The following is a 19,147-nucleotide window of genomic DNA, read 5'->3' as shown; positions in this document are numbered from 1 at the left end:
TCTTCTTTCCCACTCTCCATGCCTTTGTGTGCGTGGCTTCAATGCCCATCATAGAGAAGAGCTCCTTGGTTTCCCCTTCCGCATCATCACGGTCTTTTAGACCGGACACTCGTACATGTAAGGCCCGGGTCTTCCTCCTTTGCTCCTCTTCAAGGGTCATGTTGATGATGGTGGGAGTGGGGATGGGTGGCAATTCTTTACCTTTCCCTTTCTTGGCGACCTCGATCCATTTCTCCGCCTCGTCCATCTTCTTTTGTGTCTTTGTGATCACCTCCACCCATGAAGATGTCTTCTCTTTATGTTTCTCCTCCTCTTCTCGAATGATCCTCATTTGTTCCTTGATGGTATTCAGCTCTTCAAGAAAGGAGGGCTGAAATTTTCCATCCTCAAGATTGCTTTTTGAAGTGGCTGCCAACTCCTTTTTGAGGGCTGAGATTTCAGCCGCTTGACTCTTAGCATGCAATTTGGCCTCCACTAGTTCCTCCTTTAAAGCTGAAATCTCAGCCTCTTGCTTGGAAGATCTGTCTTCGAGCTCTTGGATTTTGTCAAATCCCTTCTCGAGTTTGGAGAGGCGGTTTATGATTGCGGTGACGGAAGAGTCGACCATCTTCTTGTTTTCTTTGATAATTGTGCCGAGCTTGTCCTCCACCTTCACGAGCTCCTCTTTAAACCCGATCTTGGCCATGACTTTGCAGATTCCCACAGCCAATGGACTGAAAATTAATCCATGACACAGGAGCAAAACAGCAGCAACAGGGGGGGGGGGGGGGTCAAGTCATGTAGGGAAGAGAGTTCTGCCTTGGGGGCCTGAAGAAGGGTGGGTGGGAAAAGGGAGGCGGAGGGTGAAGAGGACAGGGCGGCGCAGGGGCGGAGGGGGGCACAGGGGCGAAAACCAAACAGGGCAGGGCAGGGCAGGGCGGCGCAGGGGCGGAGGGCAAGGAAGGGCGGCGCAGGGGCGAAAACGAGCAGGGCGGCAAAAGCGAAAGTGAAGGGGGGGCAGGGCGGGAGGGCGGGGCGCAGGCGGGGAGCGAAGAGCGAAGAGAGAGGTCGTCACCGACTAGAGAGAGAGAGAGAGAGAGAGAGAGAGAGGGGGGGGGGGGAGGCAAAGGAGGGAAGGCTGCACCAAAGAAAAGGAAGGGGGGGGCGGGGCAGGTGCAGGTGCAGGTGCAGGTGCAGGAGAAGAGGTAGGGTAGGGCGGCATTGAGAAAGGGGCAAAGGGAGAGGGAGGGCAAGAGAGGGGGGCCAACGCTGAACAACAAAGGGGAGAGAGAGAGAGAGAGAGGGAGAGCTTAGAGCATACTCCAAAGGAGGAAAGAGAGAGGGAGAGAGGGAGAGGGACCCCGGACTCAGGAGGGAGTGAGAGAGAGACGAGATTAATCATGTAGTACATTGGCCGCTCGCGGTAGAGAGAGAGAGAGAGAGAGAAATGAAATGAAATGAAATGAAATGATATATTAACGTCTTCAAAAGGCCAAAATGACCTATGAGACCAAAAAGGTTACAACAATTGGTGGATCTGATACAATGTCTGTGTAAGGAAAGCTAAAAACAACTAAACAACTAACTGAAACTGAAACAACTATGAGGAAAAGTACGGTACCAGGAACTCCTAATGGATAACATCTAGGAGGAAAACTCCAGCAACAAAGGTAAGCATCATACACATCACTATCCAAAGATGTCTCTCATCGGTCGATGGCGGATATCCTCAATGGAGAGAGAGTACAGTACGAGACAGAAATGCATCATGAGGGACCAAGGCCATGAGCGAGAGAGAGCGTGAGAATTACCTGGTTGCAATGTGCACAGTGTGTAGAGACAGAGCGAAACAGAGCACTGCAGGCGAAACAGGCGAAATTCCGAAATAAGGCCAAATTCGCACGTTGAAGGTCAAAAAGGGGTTTTTTTTAAAAAATAAACGTACGGATCGATCCGTACGGTACGGATCGATCCGTATAGTACGTACGGCTGCAACCTTGCTTCTCCCATGCAGTCTTTTGATCTGCCACATAACACTTCAACAAATCCAACACGGCTGAATTTGCAGCTTCACTTTGGCCATCTGTTTGGGGATGATAAGCTGATGAAAACTCAAGTTTAGTGCCCATGTTATCAAATAAAGCCCTCCAGAAGAGGCTCGTAGTCCTGGAATCTCTATCCCCAACAATGGATTTAGGCATACCATGATGCTTGAAAATATTAGCAAGAAAAAGCTTCACCATATGATCAACTTTAATGGTTTTCTTGACGGGGAAGAAATGAGCTTGCTTGCTAATGTCCACAATGGTCCAAATAGCATCATTCCCATGCTGGGATCTAGGCAAGTCCATCATAAAATCCATAGTAATACTTTCCCATGGTTGCGAGGGAATAGGTAATGGCTAAAGCAAACCTGGAGGTTTTTGCCTGTCAAATTTCACTTTTTGGCAAGTAATACATGCACGTACATATGCCTCCATGTCTTTACGCATGCTTGGCCAAAAGAATTCTCTCTCAATCATGCGTGTAGTGGGCATGATACCTCTATGACCAGCATAAGGTGGAGCGTGACATTCGTCCATAACCTTTGGACGCATATCCTTCACCACACATAAGCAGTTATCCTTCATAAGATAACCCTCTTTGATCACATAAGAGGCATGTGAGTGACCAGCCATCAAATCAGTCCATATATGGCAAAAATCAGCATCCAAATGATACAAATCTCGCATAGCAGATAAGTCCCCATGAGAGGCCACTGAAACTGCATCCACATAAGGCCTCCTGAATAATGCATTTGCCACCACATTTTTCTTTCCCGGAGTATGCACAATCTGAAAATGAAACATGGAAAGAAAGTTTGCCATTCTCATCTGCTTCTCCGAAAGCTTTGTTTGAGATAGAAAGTATCTCAAGCTTTGATGATCTGTCTTGACTACAAATTCAGCCCCAAGAAGATAATGTTTTCATATCTTTAAGGCATGAACTACAATCAAGAAGCATATCCATATGAAGCTCAGCATCATGCAAACGACGGCTCTCATATGCAACTGCATGCCCGTCTTGATTTAGGACAACCCCTATACAATCGCCACAAGCATCACATTCCACTATGAATGACCTTTGCAAGTCGGGAACAATCAATACGAGTCCACGTATGATAGCATGCTTGAGTTGCAAGAAGGCATCCTGCTCCTTTGGAGTCCATTTGAAAGTGGTTTTCTTCTTTGTGAGATCATGTAGAGGGGTGGCTATCATAGCAAAATGCCTTATGAAACGCCTATAATATGAATATAATCCCAGAAAACTACGTACTTGATGTACATTTTGCAACTATGGCCAATTCCGAATGGTTTCTATCTTTGCAGGATCCATTGTTACTCCATCCTTGGATACAATGTGACCCAAATAATGTATCTCTGAAAGAAAGAACTCACTTTTCTTGGCATTAATGAAAAGTTTATGCTTCCGCAACTCTTCGAACACTGTGACCAAATGAGTTATATGTTCCTGCTCATTCTTGGAGAAAACCAAGATGTCATCAAAGAATACACCTATGAATTTGCGATGGGATCAGAATATCCTATCCATCATACGATTGAATGTAGCGGGAGCATTGGTGAGACCAAAAGACATCACCAAAAATTCATATAATCCAAAAGCTATCCTGAATGCAGTTTTGTGGACATCTTGTGGCACCACTCGTATTTGGTGATAACCACTCTTCAAATCAAGACGGCTGAAACAAGCCGAGCCATCAAGCTTATCCAAAATGTCATCAATACGCGGGATTGGGAATCTATTCTTGATGGTGAGCTTATTTAAAGCTCTATAATCCACACACATGCGGAATGACCCGTCTTTCTTTTGAACAAGAAGCACGGGAGAGCAATAAGGTGAGGAACTTGGCTGAACCAAACCTTTCTCTAAAAGCTCATTTACCTGCTTCATGATCTTTCTTGTTGTGCGGCACTCACACGGTATGTGGGTTTGTTAGGTGGAGAACTGCCTGGCACAAGATCTATGCAATGATCCTCGGGCCTTTGAGGAGGTAATTCACCTGGCGATGCATCAGTAAAACAATCGTTGAATGCATGAAGAAAATTCAGTCTGTCGTGAATCAAAGCATCCACATTTTGATAACTTGGGTCAATGCTATCACGAACAAAAACCAAGTACGCAGAAAGACTCTTTTTCATTGCTTTATTAATCTGGATGTGAGATACAAGTGGGATGGAATCCCCTTCCTTGCCAGCATCAATGACATGCATGCGACCTCTATGCATAAAAGAAATCATGTTTGTCTTGTACTCTTTGCAAGGCTCAAGCCTATGATGCCATGGCTTGCCAAGCAATACATCACATCCATTAAGTGGTGCAGTCAAGAAATGCTCATGATCAAGGTAACCTTGGATATGTATGCGCAACTTTCCTATTAGTGGGGTAACCTGCACCTCTTTACCAACAAAGGCAGCTTCTGCTTCAATTTGAGGTCCCATGTTCTCAACCTCAATACCCAAGGCAGCTGCCATCTGAATAGAGATGAAGTTATCGGTTACACAATCATCAAACATAAATAAGGCGGACTGATCCTTGATTTGACCCCATGCTTTGCATACCATCCGTTCTTTTGCATCATATTTTGTGTTTCCCTGCACATCGGAAATTGCATGCACATTAGCCTTGGTTTGCTTGTCTTCATGCTTTGGTTTGCGGTCAGGGCATTGTCTAAACATGTGCTCTTGGCTGCCACAAGAAAAACATTTTCCCTCCTTGGCATATTGCTCCCTTTGCTCGGGGGTCAAGCCAAATTTGTTTTTCTTTGGCCCATGATCTTTAGATGAGGTATTTTCAGCTTTACCTCCCTTCTGGATCTCCCGGAAGCTCTTTTTAGGTGGCTGTCCACCTTTTTCCAGATTTGGGACAGCCTTATCTTTGCCCTTTGAACCCTCTTGATCTTGCTTAATTTTGAGCACCAATTGCTCCGTAGCAAGAGCAGAGGCTATAAGCTGTTACAAAGTGTGCTTCGGGTGCAATTCAATGTCCGAACGATAAGCTGGTTGCAATCCGGAGCGAAACTTCCTCTTTCTTTCATCCTCAGTGATTTGCATAGAAGGAGTTACCTCAAGCGACACTTATCAAAACTTATTGACATACTGTTGCACACACTAATTATCTCTTTGCTCAAGTCTATCCCACTTTTGGGTGAATGCTCCGCATTAGGTGGCAAGAACTGGGCATAAAATCTGTCCTTAAACTCTTTCCAAGTGCAAATGGGGTCTTTGGTGGTCTTTTCAGTGATCCACCAATGAGCGGCTGTCCCCTTCAAGAACATGCTAGCATGCCGTACTTTAGACTTCTCAATGAAGTCCTCATCACTAAAAGCAATATCAAACTGTGCCACAAATGCTAACGCCTTGGAAGCATCATGCTCTCCATGAAAAACATCAAACTTAACGGACTTGTCACCTGCTTTAAATTCCTTGAGCTTTCTGGGATGAGGCTCATGGTCCTCTCTTTTTCTTTTCCCCTTATCCAACGGGGCAGCCCTATCTGCATGGGCTCCATGGGCCATCATGGAAGTTTCATGAAGCACGGTGGCATGTGCTCCACGAACCTGAGGATCAGATGCATGTGACCTTCATGAGGCAATGTCTCTCCATGAGACAACTCAGTAGGCAAAGCTCTTCTAGTGGCAGACCTGTCACCCCCTCCATGGGATACATGCCTTGAATACATGTGACCATCATGCCCTCCATGAGCACTAGCATACATATACCTGTCACCCTTTGTGCCTTGTGGAGAAGATGCATGACGAGAGGTGGCTGTCACCTCTTCCCTTTGCATAAATGACCTCAACCTTTGAGATGCGGAATCTCCATGCTTCAAGCGAGGTGGATTTCTGAATTTCAGCTCTCCATCTTCCCCCTCTTTGATGTCACCTTTGCGGAGGAGGTAGGAAAGTGCCAACTCCCTTGGCTTCTTGCCCACTTCTCGTGCCATGGACTCAAAAGTCATGTCCACCATTGCATCGGCTTTCCTTGCTTCAGTGGCACTTCGCACATGGGGATCTTCATGCAAAAATTTCAGCTCTTGCTCTTGTGCTTGCAAAAGCTTTCTCATATGCTCCAATTCAGCCCTCATTGCATTAGACTCTTCTTCTTGCATAACTGTCTTTCCACGAGACAGTTGTCCCCTCGAATCACTATCATTCACCCTCTCAAGGGGCTTGTGCCTTCCCTGTAAAGCATCAGAACCACGCGAGGCACTTGATGGGCCCCTCAAATTAGGCACTTCCAAAGGGTTGCCTTGGCTGTCCATTGTGTTAAGTGTGCTAGAAGCGGGGTGTCCAATACACAGGTTCGTTTCCCCACTAAGAAGAGGGAAATAACCGTGTTCTGATACCAATGAAACCGATCCCGTCAAGTGGGAATAGACTCCGTTGGACACCCACACGCGTAAATAGCACAACTTAAATATCACAATATGCATGGACAACTCAATAACAACTGAAAACTGAAATGAAATGAAATGATGATCAATGGACACCAGCACTGGGGCCGGAACGGGCCGACCCCCCCCTCAATATATGATATATTATTGGGAGTATTTAAGTGATACAATGCTCCATGGGTTCAATGAACCAGATGATGTCCATGTACAACTGAGATGAATACAGTTACCATACAAAAGACTTGAAGTAGACGTTCGAAGGAGAGCGATCCACTTGAAGAAGTCTAGTCTCTACGGTCCCGTGCCTTCACTGGAATCCGCAAAGAGCGCCCCACTCGTGTTCCAGGACCACGCACAAACAGGCGCTCCCGTACTAACGCCTAGCTCTCCCGATCTCGGCACCCACGGACCGTGGTTCTCCAAAAGCATGGACTACCCGGCACCGAACGGGTGTTAGCAGCAGTGAATATCCCTCGAATGTTTTACACCAAGGACCTTTGCTTGAATCCTTTTTCAATAAGCTTTGCAAAAACCTTTGGTATCAACAGATTAAAGGCTGGCCAATATATGTGTGAGTTCGTGGTACTATACCCAGGGTTTGATGGAGAGATGGGCTGCTGCAGACTGCTGTTGACCGGCTGTACTTGCACGGGAGAAAGCCCTGAACAGCAGTCCAATAGCCAGCAAGAAAGAGAACAGCCTGGTTGCTGCCCGCCAATTAGCAAGAGAGTGAAAGTGTCGCCTGTTGCAGCCTGCTTGAGGGTAGAGAATGGATCGCCAGCAGCTGCCTGATAATATGGGGAGCAAGAGTCGCCTGTTGTGAGCACAGTCGCCTGCGGGTAAGAGAAAAGAGAAGACCTGTGTGCAGCCGCCTGCAAGGCAAGAGATGATCAGCGCCTGGGCACAGCCACCTGCGGGCAAGAAAGGTGAGACCTCTGCGTAGCCGTCTGCAAGCAATAGAGGGTGGCGCCTGGGCGCAGCTGCTTGCGAGCAATAGCAGAATCACCAGTGCGTCGCCTGTGGGCAAGCGAAAGGAAAAATTGCCTGCACGCCCAAGGTGGAGCGGATCGCTTGCGGGCAAAGGTGGCCGACCACGTACAGCTGGCCGACTCACCCTTTGCATGGGGGGCGGCTAGTTGAAGGCTTCCCAAAGGGGGGGGGTGTGGTTAGGTGGCCATGCACCCACCACCACCCACATACGGTTAAGGGAGGGCTTCCCTCCCCACCATGGTCCATGTGTGGGTGCCCACCCTACAAAGGGCACCAAGGGCTAAAAGATCAATCTATTGGATTGTCATCCATCCATTGGCCATTCCCAGGACCTGTACATACATCTCCTAATGAAAGCTACTTCAAATGCATACCTTCCTCAAGGTCCACAATCCAAAGACAACAAATTAAGGAGAAAATGTCATCTTTCTTGGGTTGCAAGAGCCACGATGGCACAAATGATGGTTATTCCGACCCTTTGTTACGACCTTGAGTTTTTCCCTCTGGATAACAAGCAGGTGGGCACGGGCCCACGCACGGGATGGACAGTGTGAACAAGCATCAGTTTGGATATGAAAAGGAAACCCATACATGTGGCCAGCCCAAGTGTGAAAGGGGACAAAAGGGATTTTGTGTTTATAAGGTTTTATAACCTTTGAAGGCTTAAAATATTATTATATTTATAAGCATGCGCTTTTGCTACTTGCTTTTGGCTTTTTCGAGAAAAATAGAGTCGCATGGTTATAAAGGGCGAAGGGTGGCGGATTCTGGAACAGGTCGCCGGGGAGTCGTCATGTGGTAGTCGTGTGGTACAAGCGGGCGCTACTGCGCGCATGGGCTACAGCCAGGCGGTCTGCAGCCAACAAAGGGTGCCAGACGGGCTACGCGTGTGGGCTACAACCAGGCGGGAGACTCTTTGTAGCATGGGCGTCAAGCTGTGCGTACGGGTGACCAGGCGGACTACAACCAACAAAGGGGGGCCAAACAGGCTACAGCCAGGTGGGAGACTCTCTGCAGCCAATCGAGCAGCCAGGCGTGCGTCAGGCAGGAGATTCTCTGTAGCCAGTCGGGCAGCCAAGCGGGCCTCAGGTGGGAGGCTCTTTGTAGCATGGGCATTAGGCTACGTGCAGGTGCTGGCGGCTACACATGTGGAAGTTCAGGCGGCTGCACGTGTAGAAGCAAGGCAGTGTTCTGCAACGTGGACCAAATTCAGAGTGCAGTCTTCTCTTTCATCTTCTCTTCGCGAGTAGAGGAGTACACGGCCGATGATGGAAGCAGGGGTGGAGACTAGAGATCAATCTCTCTCTCTCTCTCTCTCTCTCTCTCTCTCTCTCTCTCTCTCTCAGTGGATTATATGCCCTGGTGCGTGGATATTGTTCTCTCTCTCATCGTGGATTGCAGGCCTTGTTGACGAGATTGGGCTGCAGAGGATCAAGCTAAGATGCACAGGATGATGTTCTTGGAAGAGATGTGTTGTTGCTCTTCATCTTGGACTTATGTGTATTCAGGGATTGTTTGACACGTCCTCTATCTTTCTCTCTCTAGGTATTGGCAACCGTGATTTGATGGTATATCTGTCATGGAAACAAGACATTGGTTTTCGAGAGGAAACAGGACTTTGGTATCGAGGAAACGGGCCTATGGTTTATGGGATACAGGTCTTTGGTTTATCGGATACAGGTCTTTTGGTTTCATGTGGAAAACATGTCTCTGGACTCATGTGAACAGGTTGTAGTTTTCTCGAGGTTGCATGCAAGATGTGACTATAGGGGAGGACATATGGTTTGGTACAGCCCTACTGCTGTTTGGGAAACGGTTTGAGAGATCCATGGTAAAGATGGAGAAGACCTTTTTAAGCAGGAAGGTGTTGTACATGTGAGCCTTCGCTATGGAATGCTTTGCCATAATAACGAGAGTTCTTCTTTTGGAAGTCCTGGGTGAAAGCTTCGAGGGATCCTATTGGTAGAGGATTCTACAAGTTGTACTTTGTACTCAAAATTTTGATCAAGTAAAGAAATACCGCAAGGGGCGCCACCGCGTTTTGGGGCCAATCGGTGTCCTTGTACTATTTGCAGGAGCACTCTAGCTCCCCCTGTTTGTTTCCTTTTCCAGGTCCCCATGGGTGATGAAGTGTTTTGTGTGTGAGTGTTTGTTTCATCACCTGTTTGATTTTTGAAGGCCGGTTTCATGGTTCCATTGCCGGGATATTGTCGACTTTCTCAAGGAGGCGAGCCTGTGGTTGTCACATCAAAAGCTTCTACATGAGGAAAGTGAAAAGGAAGTACAGGAGAAAGTGCAGATTGCGTGTCTTTGCCTATATGAGGTTAAGAGCAAAAGATAAAGATGAAACTCAGGAGAAAAGACACCAAGGACAGGAAGTAGTCAACCAGGAACAAAAGGCAGTTGAAGTGTTATGGTGCAAAAGATGGGTTGAAGGCTATGACTTTCGACACTTTGTCACCAGTGGTATCTTCAAGGAGGCTTCATGGGTTCAGAAGGCAACTTCTTTCTATGTTTAGCAGTGGTGATCTACTATGCTTCATTGGGACTTGTGCTTACCACTTGGGTGGAGTGCAAGCAAGTTTTGGGTGCCTGTGGATGTATCACATGAGGTTCAGATGGAAGTGGAGGAACTTGATGAGGTTCTTATTCCCGAGCAGATACTGGCACATAAGAAAAGAAAGGTACAGGGTAAAGTTTCCCGTCACTATCTTGTGAAGTTTAAAGAACTATTCACCAATGGATGCAAAGTGGATGGAGGAGGGTGACTTAGCAGATTCACCTAAGGTATTGCAACTTTATCTTGATGCCTTTGAGTTGGAGCCGACTCTTGCGACGGCTCATTCAGGTTCAGCAGAGCATGGGTCTGGAGCATTGCCTGATGCTCAAGAGGGGGGTAGCACCTCCGCTCCCTTGTTATAGACAAGCTCAGTTTTTCATCTAGGAGTCGCTTGGTGACATCTTTGTATTCACCCGAGGTATTGAGGCTGACAGTACATCTGCTTATGGGACTTCTATGATATTGTGTACTAGTCACATGAGATGATGCTATTTCTGGAGTTGGTCTTCTTTGGAATGGCATGGTTTGGTTTAGTTCAAAGTCTGTAGCAACCTGAGCTAACACTTCAAGACTCTATGAAGGGCGTAAGTCTTGCGAGCAGTCCTAGAGTTCGTTTGGTTCATAGATATATGGATCGAACTCTATTTGTGCATACACTTTTTGAGGTATTATTGTATTCTGGTGCCATTGGATCCTAGTACAACTAGAAATACATTGGGTAATACTTTGGATGTGTCACGATGAGATGCGTGTATATTGGTATGATACATCAAGTACTTTATTATGTTCATGGATGCATCACTGAGTGTGGCTCCTACGGGATGGCCATGTGCAGAGTGGGTAAAGCATCAAGAGGGACATATGTGGGAAGTACTGTCAGAATGCACAGCGGAGATGATGACCAAATCTGGGAACACAAGAGCAAACAGTGCAGAAAACAGCAATAGAGAAGGAGAGAGAGATAGAGGCGTCTAACTCTGCTCTATATACACAAAGAAGATCCTGAAACTAAGATACAAGATACAATGGCAAGGGAGTGGGGGGTCCATTATATATGGACCCCAGGCAGCAGTCGGCCTGCTCCATAGGCAACCAACTGGGTCCAATTCTCCACGACCTGCTCTAAAGGCCAGTCGGTCAGCACTGTCCCAAGGTCGGGTACAGTCGACCAGAGAAAAACAAGAGAACAACTGGCTGCCAACACACGACTACGACCCCAAGCCAAGAAAAAATGGAAAAAATATGGGGAAAAATACGGGAAGTGAGGAAAAATGAGAAAACACCTATAATGGGCGGGCACACCCACAACAGAGGCCCTGGTGTCTCAAGAAAGACAGGAGATGACTTCTAACACCCCCTCTCAGCTCTTGGCTGTGAAACCAACCACAGGGAGCTGAGGTGCCGCCTGAGCAAATCCTGAGATAGCGACTTCATGAGGAGGTCCACCGTACTGTCCTCCGTCGAACAGAACTCTAGCAAGATGTCATCAGCACAATCTGTTCACGAACACAACTCATCCGTTTTATTGGACGGTATTCCGATAAGTTGGTAAAAGAAAAAAGATTGAATTGGTACGGCGAACTCCGCTTGCAGAATTGCTTGAATAAAAAAATAAATGCTCTGGATGACCGTGGGTTCCTCCAGTGGAAGCCCAATCCTGCCATGCAACCTCTGCAACCTCACAACCTCACAAGCAGCATCACACGCAGCCCGGTACTTTGCCTCTGTCGACGACAAGGCAAAAGATAACTGCCTCTTACTGCTCTGTAAAACTGCTCCTGGGCCTGAAGTAGATCTCCTCGTGTCTGGATCTCCTCCCCAATCTAAGTCACTCCAACCGTGGAGTCGGACTCCATCCATCAATCCCCCTCCCATGTAAAAGAGTCCACGATCCTTCGCATGCTGCAGAAACCACCAGATACGCAATCCTACCTCCCAAAGAGTCATCTGCAATCATGAGCTCAACTGCCTCATCAGAAAGCTCCCGTCCAATCTGGTATCCATCAACCAAATCAATGAACCATTCTGCTTCCAAGTCAAAGAGGCATCACACTCCTCACAAGGATCAACACATGTTACGGTGGGAAGCCAAGTCGTGGAAACCTGCCGAAGACCACGCAAGGCCTTCTCATAACTGTAAAACACCCCCTCTGAATCCGGAACCACAAAGCCTGGAGAATGTGCAACAACCACCTCCTTCTGCAAGTAATCAACTACCACCTGCCTCGCTTTCCAAGAGGTCCCCATGGAAAGAACATCCTCATCTACAGGCGTTTCTTTGTCTCGAATGCTAAGAGACATCAGAGCATAGGTCACCTGTAAAGTTTCCTCTGACTGACGAACACAAGAACTACCAGCATCAGAATTGGAAAGTTCCTGCCAAACTGCTGCCATCAACTAGCAAGCTATCCTCCATCTGGTCCCGAAAAGCTTACACCTGCAGCGTATCCACACTTAAGTGGCCATTACCAGACTGCAACTCATCACAAAATTGAGGACCTAGGAGAGAGAGTGCTGAAAGCTTGTAAACTCCATTCTCCACTCCGCCTTCCCAAACTACTTGGCTTGTTGCCTTGTCCCGGGGAGCAACAAAATGCTCATCAAACTCCACCCGTACGCCAATCTTGCAAACCTAACGCAGTGACAACAAATGAAAACCAAGGGATGGAACATACAACACCTGGAAGGAATGCTTCCCCCCTCTACCATCAGGAATTATCTCCAACCTGCCCTCACTGTGAACTGGGATAGTGGATGTATCCCCAGTAAGAATGTGACCAGAATACCTGCAGAGATCCTGTAAATTTGAACGGGAAGGAGTAATGTGCCTGGAAGCACCATTGTCTAGAATCCACTCCCAAGTATCCGTAGCAGCGAGTCCTCCAACCTCCTCCCTAATGAAATGACACAATCTCCCTTAGTGCTATGAGAACTCTTGTGCTTTGGAGAGAGAGAGAGAGAGAGAGAGTGTGTGCTCTAGTACACGTGTCGCTTTCATGCACACATGTGTATGAGAGAGTGAGAGGTCGATTTCCTTGCATATGTGGTGCGAGCGACTCCGCCGTGACATTGTGGAGATGGAATTCAGAGGAGTAGAGCTTCCACAGCGAGCTTGGCGCGCCTCAAGGGATGTGAGCTCGAAGGATTGGTAAGTACCCAACGATTTTCATGTCTGTTGCTTCTCTTGTTTGCGGTTGTGTGGAGTTCCCTCTTGGGAGGTGCGGTAGCCCATAACACTTCCCCTTGCTCTCCTAACATTTACCCAACATTAATTGAGGGTGACACTCCCCCTTGCTCCTAACATTTACCCAACATTAATTCCTGAAGAAAATGAAACATCGGTGTCCGTCACCTCCAAGTGCACAAATGCCAGAGTCTTCATGATTGCTGCTGAGGAATCTTCATCCTTCTCAATCTTCCGCTTGGGACACTACCTCCAACAGTGGCCTTTCTCGCCACAATCATTACAGGTCCTCTCTGCCTTTAATTTCTCGCAGTCAGCGTCGGACTTCTTCTCATAAGACTTCTCCGATGAAGCCTTCCCTATGCCCGTGTTACGGCCTTTCGACCGTTGGCCAGTTAAGGCCTCCGAACTCTGCCCTATGGAGAATTTGTGAATCGTTCCTCCTGGTCCAAGACCATGGGCACAAGCTCCTCCCACGTGATGGTACTAAGTCTGCCACTGCTAATCAAAGACGAGTAAAATGCTGAGTACTGAGAGGGCAAATGCAACAGCAACGTTATGGCCATGTCCTCTGACGATATCTCCTTCCCAACTTGGAGAACTTCTTGCTGAAGGGCCTGCAGCTTGTTAATATGCTCCCCCATCGTCGACGACTTTGCAGGGCTCAAAACCCGCATCTGTACTTCCAAGGAAATCCTCTTCATGGGTGATACCCTATTATAAAAGAGAAGCCAAATGATGCCATATACCTCTAGTTAGCGTCATATGCTTTACATGATTGATTACATGTGGTGTGCAATTGAGGAAGATAAATGAACAGACCCTGGCGTTGACACGATCCCACAACTGTGCCTGTGCCTCCCGGTCCTTACAAATCGACGGTAACTCCCCTTCCTCTACTTCCGGCCGTGGAACCCCAACAACGATGAAATTAGCAAGGTCGTAAGACTCCAAAACAGATTCCATCAGAACCTTCCATATGCCGTAGTTGTTCCCATCCAACTGACGGTCCACCGGGAACGTGAGGAGTGTAGGGATCTTCACATGCCTCTCAGCCATCTCTAACAAATCTGCCATTGCGGGGATGTAATCTAAAAAAGGGTGGGTGGGTGAGAACAAAGAAGAACTTACACCTGCAAGTGGCTGTCCAGCAAATCAGCTCGCCGTCCTCTTGCTTCTCCTCTTCCCGAACAGTCTCTAACAGTCCACCAGTTTAGATGCATTGAGTGCTTTCATACGCTCATGTTGTACCTTCAGTCATGGGTCTTGCAGGGGATACCCATGGGTGTAAGGCTTGCGAGCAGCCCTAAGACAATTACTTTGGAGTACGTAGAGCATCTTGAGGAGCATATTGTTTGCGAATGCATATACGTGTCATGCATATGTTTGTCATATGTAGAATGATGCATGGTTTTGTTTTTGGCTAACACATGTTACGTGTTTCCACTTGGTTTTAGACTTTTGATGCAGGTTCTCAAAGAACAAGCAAGAGTTGTTTGTCACTTTGACGTGACGGTATGGCCTTATTGTCCAGGATGATTGTTTCATCACCCAGATGCACTGGAGGGGCATTGCTTTTGTCATATGGGGACTCTTTCTTGGATGCTTACAATGTTATTGGGTGCAATTGAGGACGCTTGCTATTTTTCAAGAGGGGGGTATGTTACGACCCTGAGTTTTTCCCTCTGGACAACAAGCAGGTGGGCACGGGCACGGGATGGACAATGTGAACAGGCATCAATTAAAGAAACCCATGTGTGGCCAGCCCAAGTGTGAAAGGGGACAAAAGGGATTTTGAGTTTATAAGGTTTTATAACCTTTGAAGACTTAAAATATTATTATATTTATAAGCATGCGTTTTTGCTACTTGCTTTTGGCTTTTTGGAGAAAAAAGCGAATCGCATGGTTACAAAAGGCAAAGGGTGGCGGATTCTAGAGCAGGTCGCCGGGGAGTTGTCATGTGGTTGTCGTGTGGTACAAGCGGGCGCTGCTGCGCGCATGGGCTACAACCAGGCGGTCTGCAGCCAGCAAAGGGCTACGCGTGTGGGCTACAGCCAGGCGAGAGGCTCTTTGTAGCATGGGCATTAGGCTGTGCGTACGGGGGACCAGGTGGCTACGCAATGGGCGACAAGGCGGACTACAACCAGCAAAGAGGGGCCAGACGGGCTACGCGTATGGACTACAGCCAGGTGGGGACTCTCTACAACCAGTCGGGCAGCCAGGCAGGTGTTAGGCAGGAGATTCTCTACAGGGCGTCAGGTGGGAGGCTCTTTCTAGCATGGGTGTCAGGCTACGTGCAGGTGCTGCCGGCTGCACGTGTGGAAGTTCAGGCGGCTGCGCGTGTGGAAGCAGCCAGGCGGGCAGTGTTCTGCAGCGTGGACCAAATTCAGAGTGCAGTCTTCTCTTTCATCTTCTCTTCGCGAGTAGAGGAGTGCACGGTCGATGATGGAAGCAGGGGTGGAGACTAGAGATCAGTTTTTCTCTCTCTCTCTCAATGGATTACAGGCCCTGGTGCGTGGATATTGTTCTCTCTCTCATCATGGATTGCACGCCTTGTGACGAGATTGGGATACAGAGGATCAAGCTAAGATGCACAGGATGATGTTCTTGGAAGAGATGTGTTGTTGCTCTTCATCTTGGACTTATGTGTATTCAAGGATTGCTTGACACGTCCTCTATCTTCCTCTCTCTAGGTTTTGGCAACCGTGATTTGATGGTATATCTATCATGGAAACAGGACATTGGTTTTCGAGAGGAAACAGGACATTGGTATCGAGGAAACACACCTATGGTTTATGGGATACAAGTCTTTGGTTTATCGGATTCAGGTCTTTGGTTTCATGTGGAAAACATGTCTCTGGATTCATGTGAACATGTTGTAGTTTTCTCGAGGTTACATGCAAGCTGTGACTATAGGGGAGGACATATGGTTTGGTACAGCCCTACTGCTGTTTGGGGAAGAGTTTGAGAGATCCATGGTAAAGATGAAGAAGACCTTTTCAAGCAGGAAGGTGTTGTTTAGGTGAGCCTTCTCTATGGAATGCTTTGCTGTAATAACGAGAGTTCTTTTTTTGGAAGTCCTGGGTGAAAGCTTCGAGGGATCTTATTGGTAGAGGATTCTACAAGTTGTACTTTGTACTCAAAATTTTGATCAAGTAAAGAAATACCGCAAGGGGTGCCACTACGTTTTGGGGCTAATCGGTGTCCTTGTACTATTTGCAAGAGCACTCTAGCTCCCCTTGTTGTTTGTTTCCTTTTCCAGGTCCCCATGCGTGATGAAGTGTTTTGTGTGCGAGTGTTTGTTTCACCGCCCGCCGTCAGATTTCTAAAGGCCGGTTTCACCCTTGGACCAAAGTCTCATTACACTTCTTCCAACTACAATTGGCACTTGGCAACATGTGAGGCTCCATACAAGTCCAAACTGCCATGGGACTACTCCTACATTGGTGCCTTCCAGTTCACCTCAGCAAGGCTCTATAGTTCCTCAACTTCCATTAGTAATATCAATTTAACGAGATTTTCCCATTGAAGACATATCAAGACAGCTTCGTGTAGTTCCAATAAAAAAGGCGATCTCAACCACAGGTTACTCTTCAGAGTCATTGTATTATTTTATACATGCTGGTGTACATAGCATTAACTTCACATAGGTATACAAAGGTTCCAGGGTAAGACAAGCTACACCATGACACTGAAGACTAGAATGTGAAAATGTTTGGTCACTATATACAGTCCCTAATCCACTCATGGTTCATGTGCACGTACGTACACACTCTAAATTATGCACTTGCTATTTTAATGTTAAAAATTCCTTCGTTATCTTCTCTGGGAATACAACCACCTCACATTTGGGCTGCTGGGTTGTTGAATCTTCCTCGTCAAAACCAAAACCTTAATTTACGATGTGTAAAATGATGCAACCTTTTAATGATAGTTAGAGTAATGCAAATCTTCAAAACAAGCTCTTCCCAAGCATACACCAGAAAAGCATTCCAAATCAGATAATAAACAAATGCTCTTTACCTCCCATAGTGTCTCTTCGGTGACAACACTTGATAATTCAGGAGTCTTCTCACTCGAATGGCATCTCAAAGGATCCAGCTTATGCTTCTGCTTTCTAAGAATTTTAGCCCCATGGTAATCATAGACCTGGCCTCTGCAGACATCATCGGAAATGTTTACATTCAACCTTACCTGCCACAGAAACATGAGAGAACAAAGCCATCAGCCTGCATGCCTTATGAATTTCAGAATACTCCATGGAAGTATAATGCAGTTTAAGCTATATGAGACTGATCAAATCAAAATTTCCTCATATGAAAAATTATCAGGGTTATTTTTCCTTTTTTTGTCACCATGTGCTCAATTCAGAAGGCACACAGCTTCTTGTTTCACAAAGCAATGAAAGGAATTTGTAAAACAGAAAGATAATTGATCAAATCATTGCTGCCTGGCACATACCCAAGGAAAGGAGAGAAAACAACCCCGTGGAACAAATCTTCTGCATCTAGATTCGTCCAAGAGGCATTCCGGTTCAGTAGTGCTTGCATGCCAGCCACTAAGAGCCCGAGGTGCCTTCTCGGAACAAGATAGAAAAGCACACTCTATCAAAAGCAATACAACAAAGTCAGAACATGAGCGCTGTAACATTCATATGATTTCAGGTTATTGGTAAAGAGGACAAGGGGAAGGGTCTTCATAAATCTACTTACAAAATCCTTAAGCCTGTAAACTTTACCGTGCATTGCATAGCAATACACTGCTACTCATGCAATCAGTGCCTAAGAGTAGGTACACGTTCCTATGTATACAGGCATGTGCACCTCAGTATCGCACAAGAGGTCACTAAATAATAAAAATCCTACCACTGTCTCCTGTGAAGAACAGCAAACTCGGCCTGGTGAAGGCTCCCACTAAGTAGCAAAGCCGATGAATTGAGCAGTCAGCTCTTTGCCTCTAGGTTAAATCACACGAATGATGCATGTCACCATTCAAATGCACATAAAGAAGCCATGATGAAGGCTGGCACTAAATGGAAAAGCCAAAATACTGGAGCAAAAAATCTTTCCCTCAAGGCTGAATGGCATACATATCAACATCGTTTCAGATGCAGGAAGAGTACCCAGTTAAGTAACTACGCAGACAAGATAAACGCAACCGTTGAGCTGCAAGACCTACCAATGACATGCATGAAAGAATTGAATACTCACCTGAAATAAGATTGCTGCATGCCATGCTCCAACGAGATCACAGGCTGGTTTCAATGGCAGGGTGCAAGGAGGGAGTCCCCATGGGCAGAGCTGCAGCAACGATTTACTTTCATTACCCTATTTCACAGAAATGCGGCAAACGGCAATCTGTTCTCCTTGCTTCCCTATCGCAGGACCTAGTTACAGAAGCTATGGAGAATGCGATAGAACGGTGAAGAAAAGCCTCCTTTCCTTCCTTTTGCTTCTGAAGCTATGGATAATGCGAACGAAGAGCGCTGCGTAGCGTCTGCTTCCAGAGAGAGCGGAAAACCATTGATCGTTCGCCTTGCTCGAGAGGCGAATTAGCGAGAAGATCACGGAAAAAAAGACCTGCAAATCGACCCGGAGCTTAAAACTGTAGAAGCGATGGCGAGCTGAAGAGGCCAAAGTAGGGTTTCAGATCACGGGGGGTAGGGGAAGCTTACTGCTTGTGATTGTGTTGGAATTGAATGTGAGAGAGAGAGAGAGAGAGAGAGAGAAAGAGAGAGACTACCTTTGTGGCTTCTCTGCTTCCTAGCATATCCCCATTTTTTCCCAATTATTTAATTTTTTTTTAAATCCTTCCTCCTCCACTCCTCGTTACACGTCATCTCGCCACGTCGGACTTTCTCTTGAATATCTTCTCGTTTCATTTTTTTTATTTGGTAATATTCTAGCATAGGATATTTTTATTTTTATTTAACATAGGATAGCCCTATGAATGAGCTCATTAGGGGTTTTTTTTTTAGCAAT

The 19,147-nt window shown here is 46.7% G+C and overlaps 1 protein-coding gene across 2 annotated transcripts in view; it reads right to left on the bottom strand.

The window, feature by feature from the left end:
* The window catches only part of RSH1 (RELA/SPOT homolog 1), a 65,051-nt gene extending 46,108 nt beyond the window's left edge, over window positions 1-18,943 (bottom strand). The window contains exons 1-4 of one of the 2 annotated variants that reach the window (XM_086777716.1): window positions 18,909-18,943; window positions 18,377-18,745; window positions 17,628-17,770; window positions 17,190-17,360 (exon numbers count right to left, since the gene is read on the bottom strand). In XM_086777716.1, coding sequence (XP_086633842.1) covers window positions 17,190-17,360; window positions 17,628-17,770; window positions 18,377-18,401 — 339 coding nt within the window. In that variant the 5' untranslated portion in view covers window positions 18,402-18,745; window positions 18,909-18,943. Of the gene's footprint in view, window positions 1-17,189; window positions 17,361-17,627; window positions 17,771-18,376; window positions 18,746-18,840 lie in introns of both variants that reach the window. The other variant, XM_086777717.1, reaches the window with a different exon arrangement.
* Window positions 18,944-19,147: the final 204 nt, after the last annotated feature.

This window comes from Cibotium barometz, chromosome 38 (assembly GCF_041138505.1).
Source record: "Cibotium barometz isolate CiBa-2024 chromosome 38, ASM4113850v1, whole genome shotgun sequence".
Classification (NCBI taxonomy): domain Eukaryota; kingdom Viridiplantae; phylum Streptophyta; class Polypodiopsida; order Cyatheales; family Cibotiaceae; genus Cibotium; species Cibotium barometz.
The sequence above is the reverse complement of the archived record's forward strand: the minus strand, read 5'-3'. Positions and strand labels throughout refer to the sequence as shown.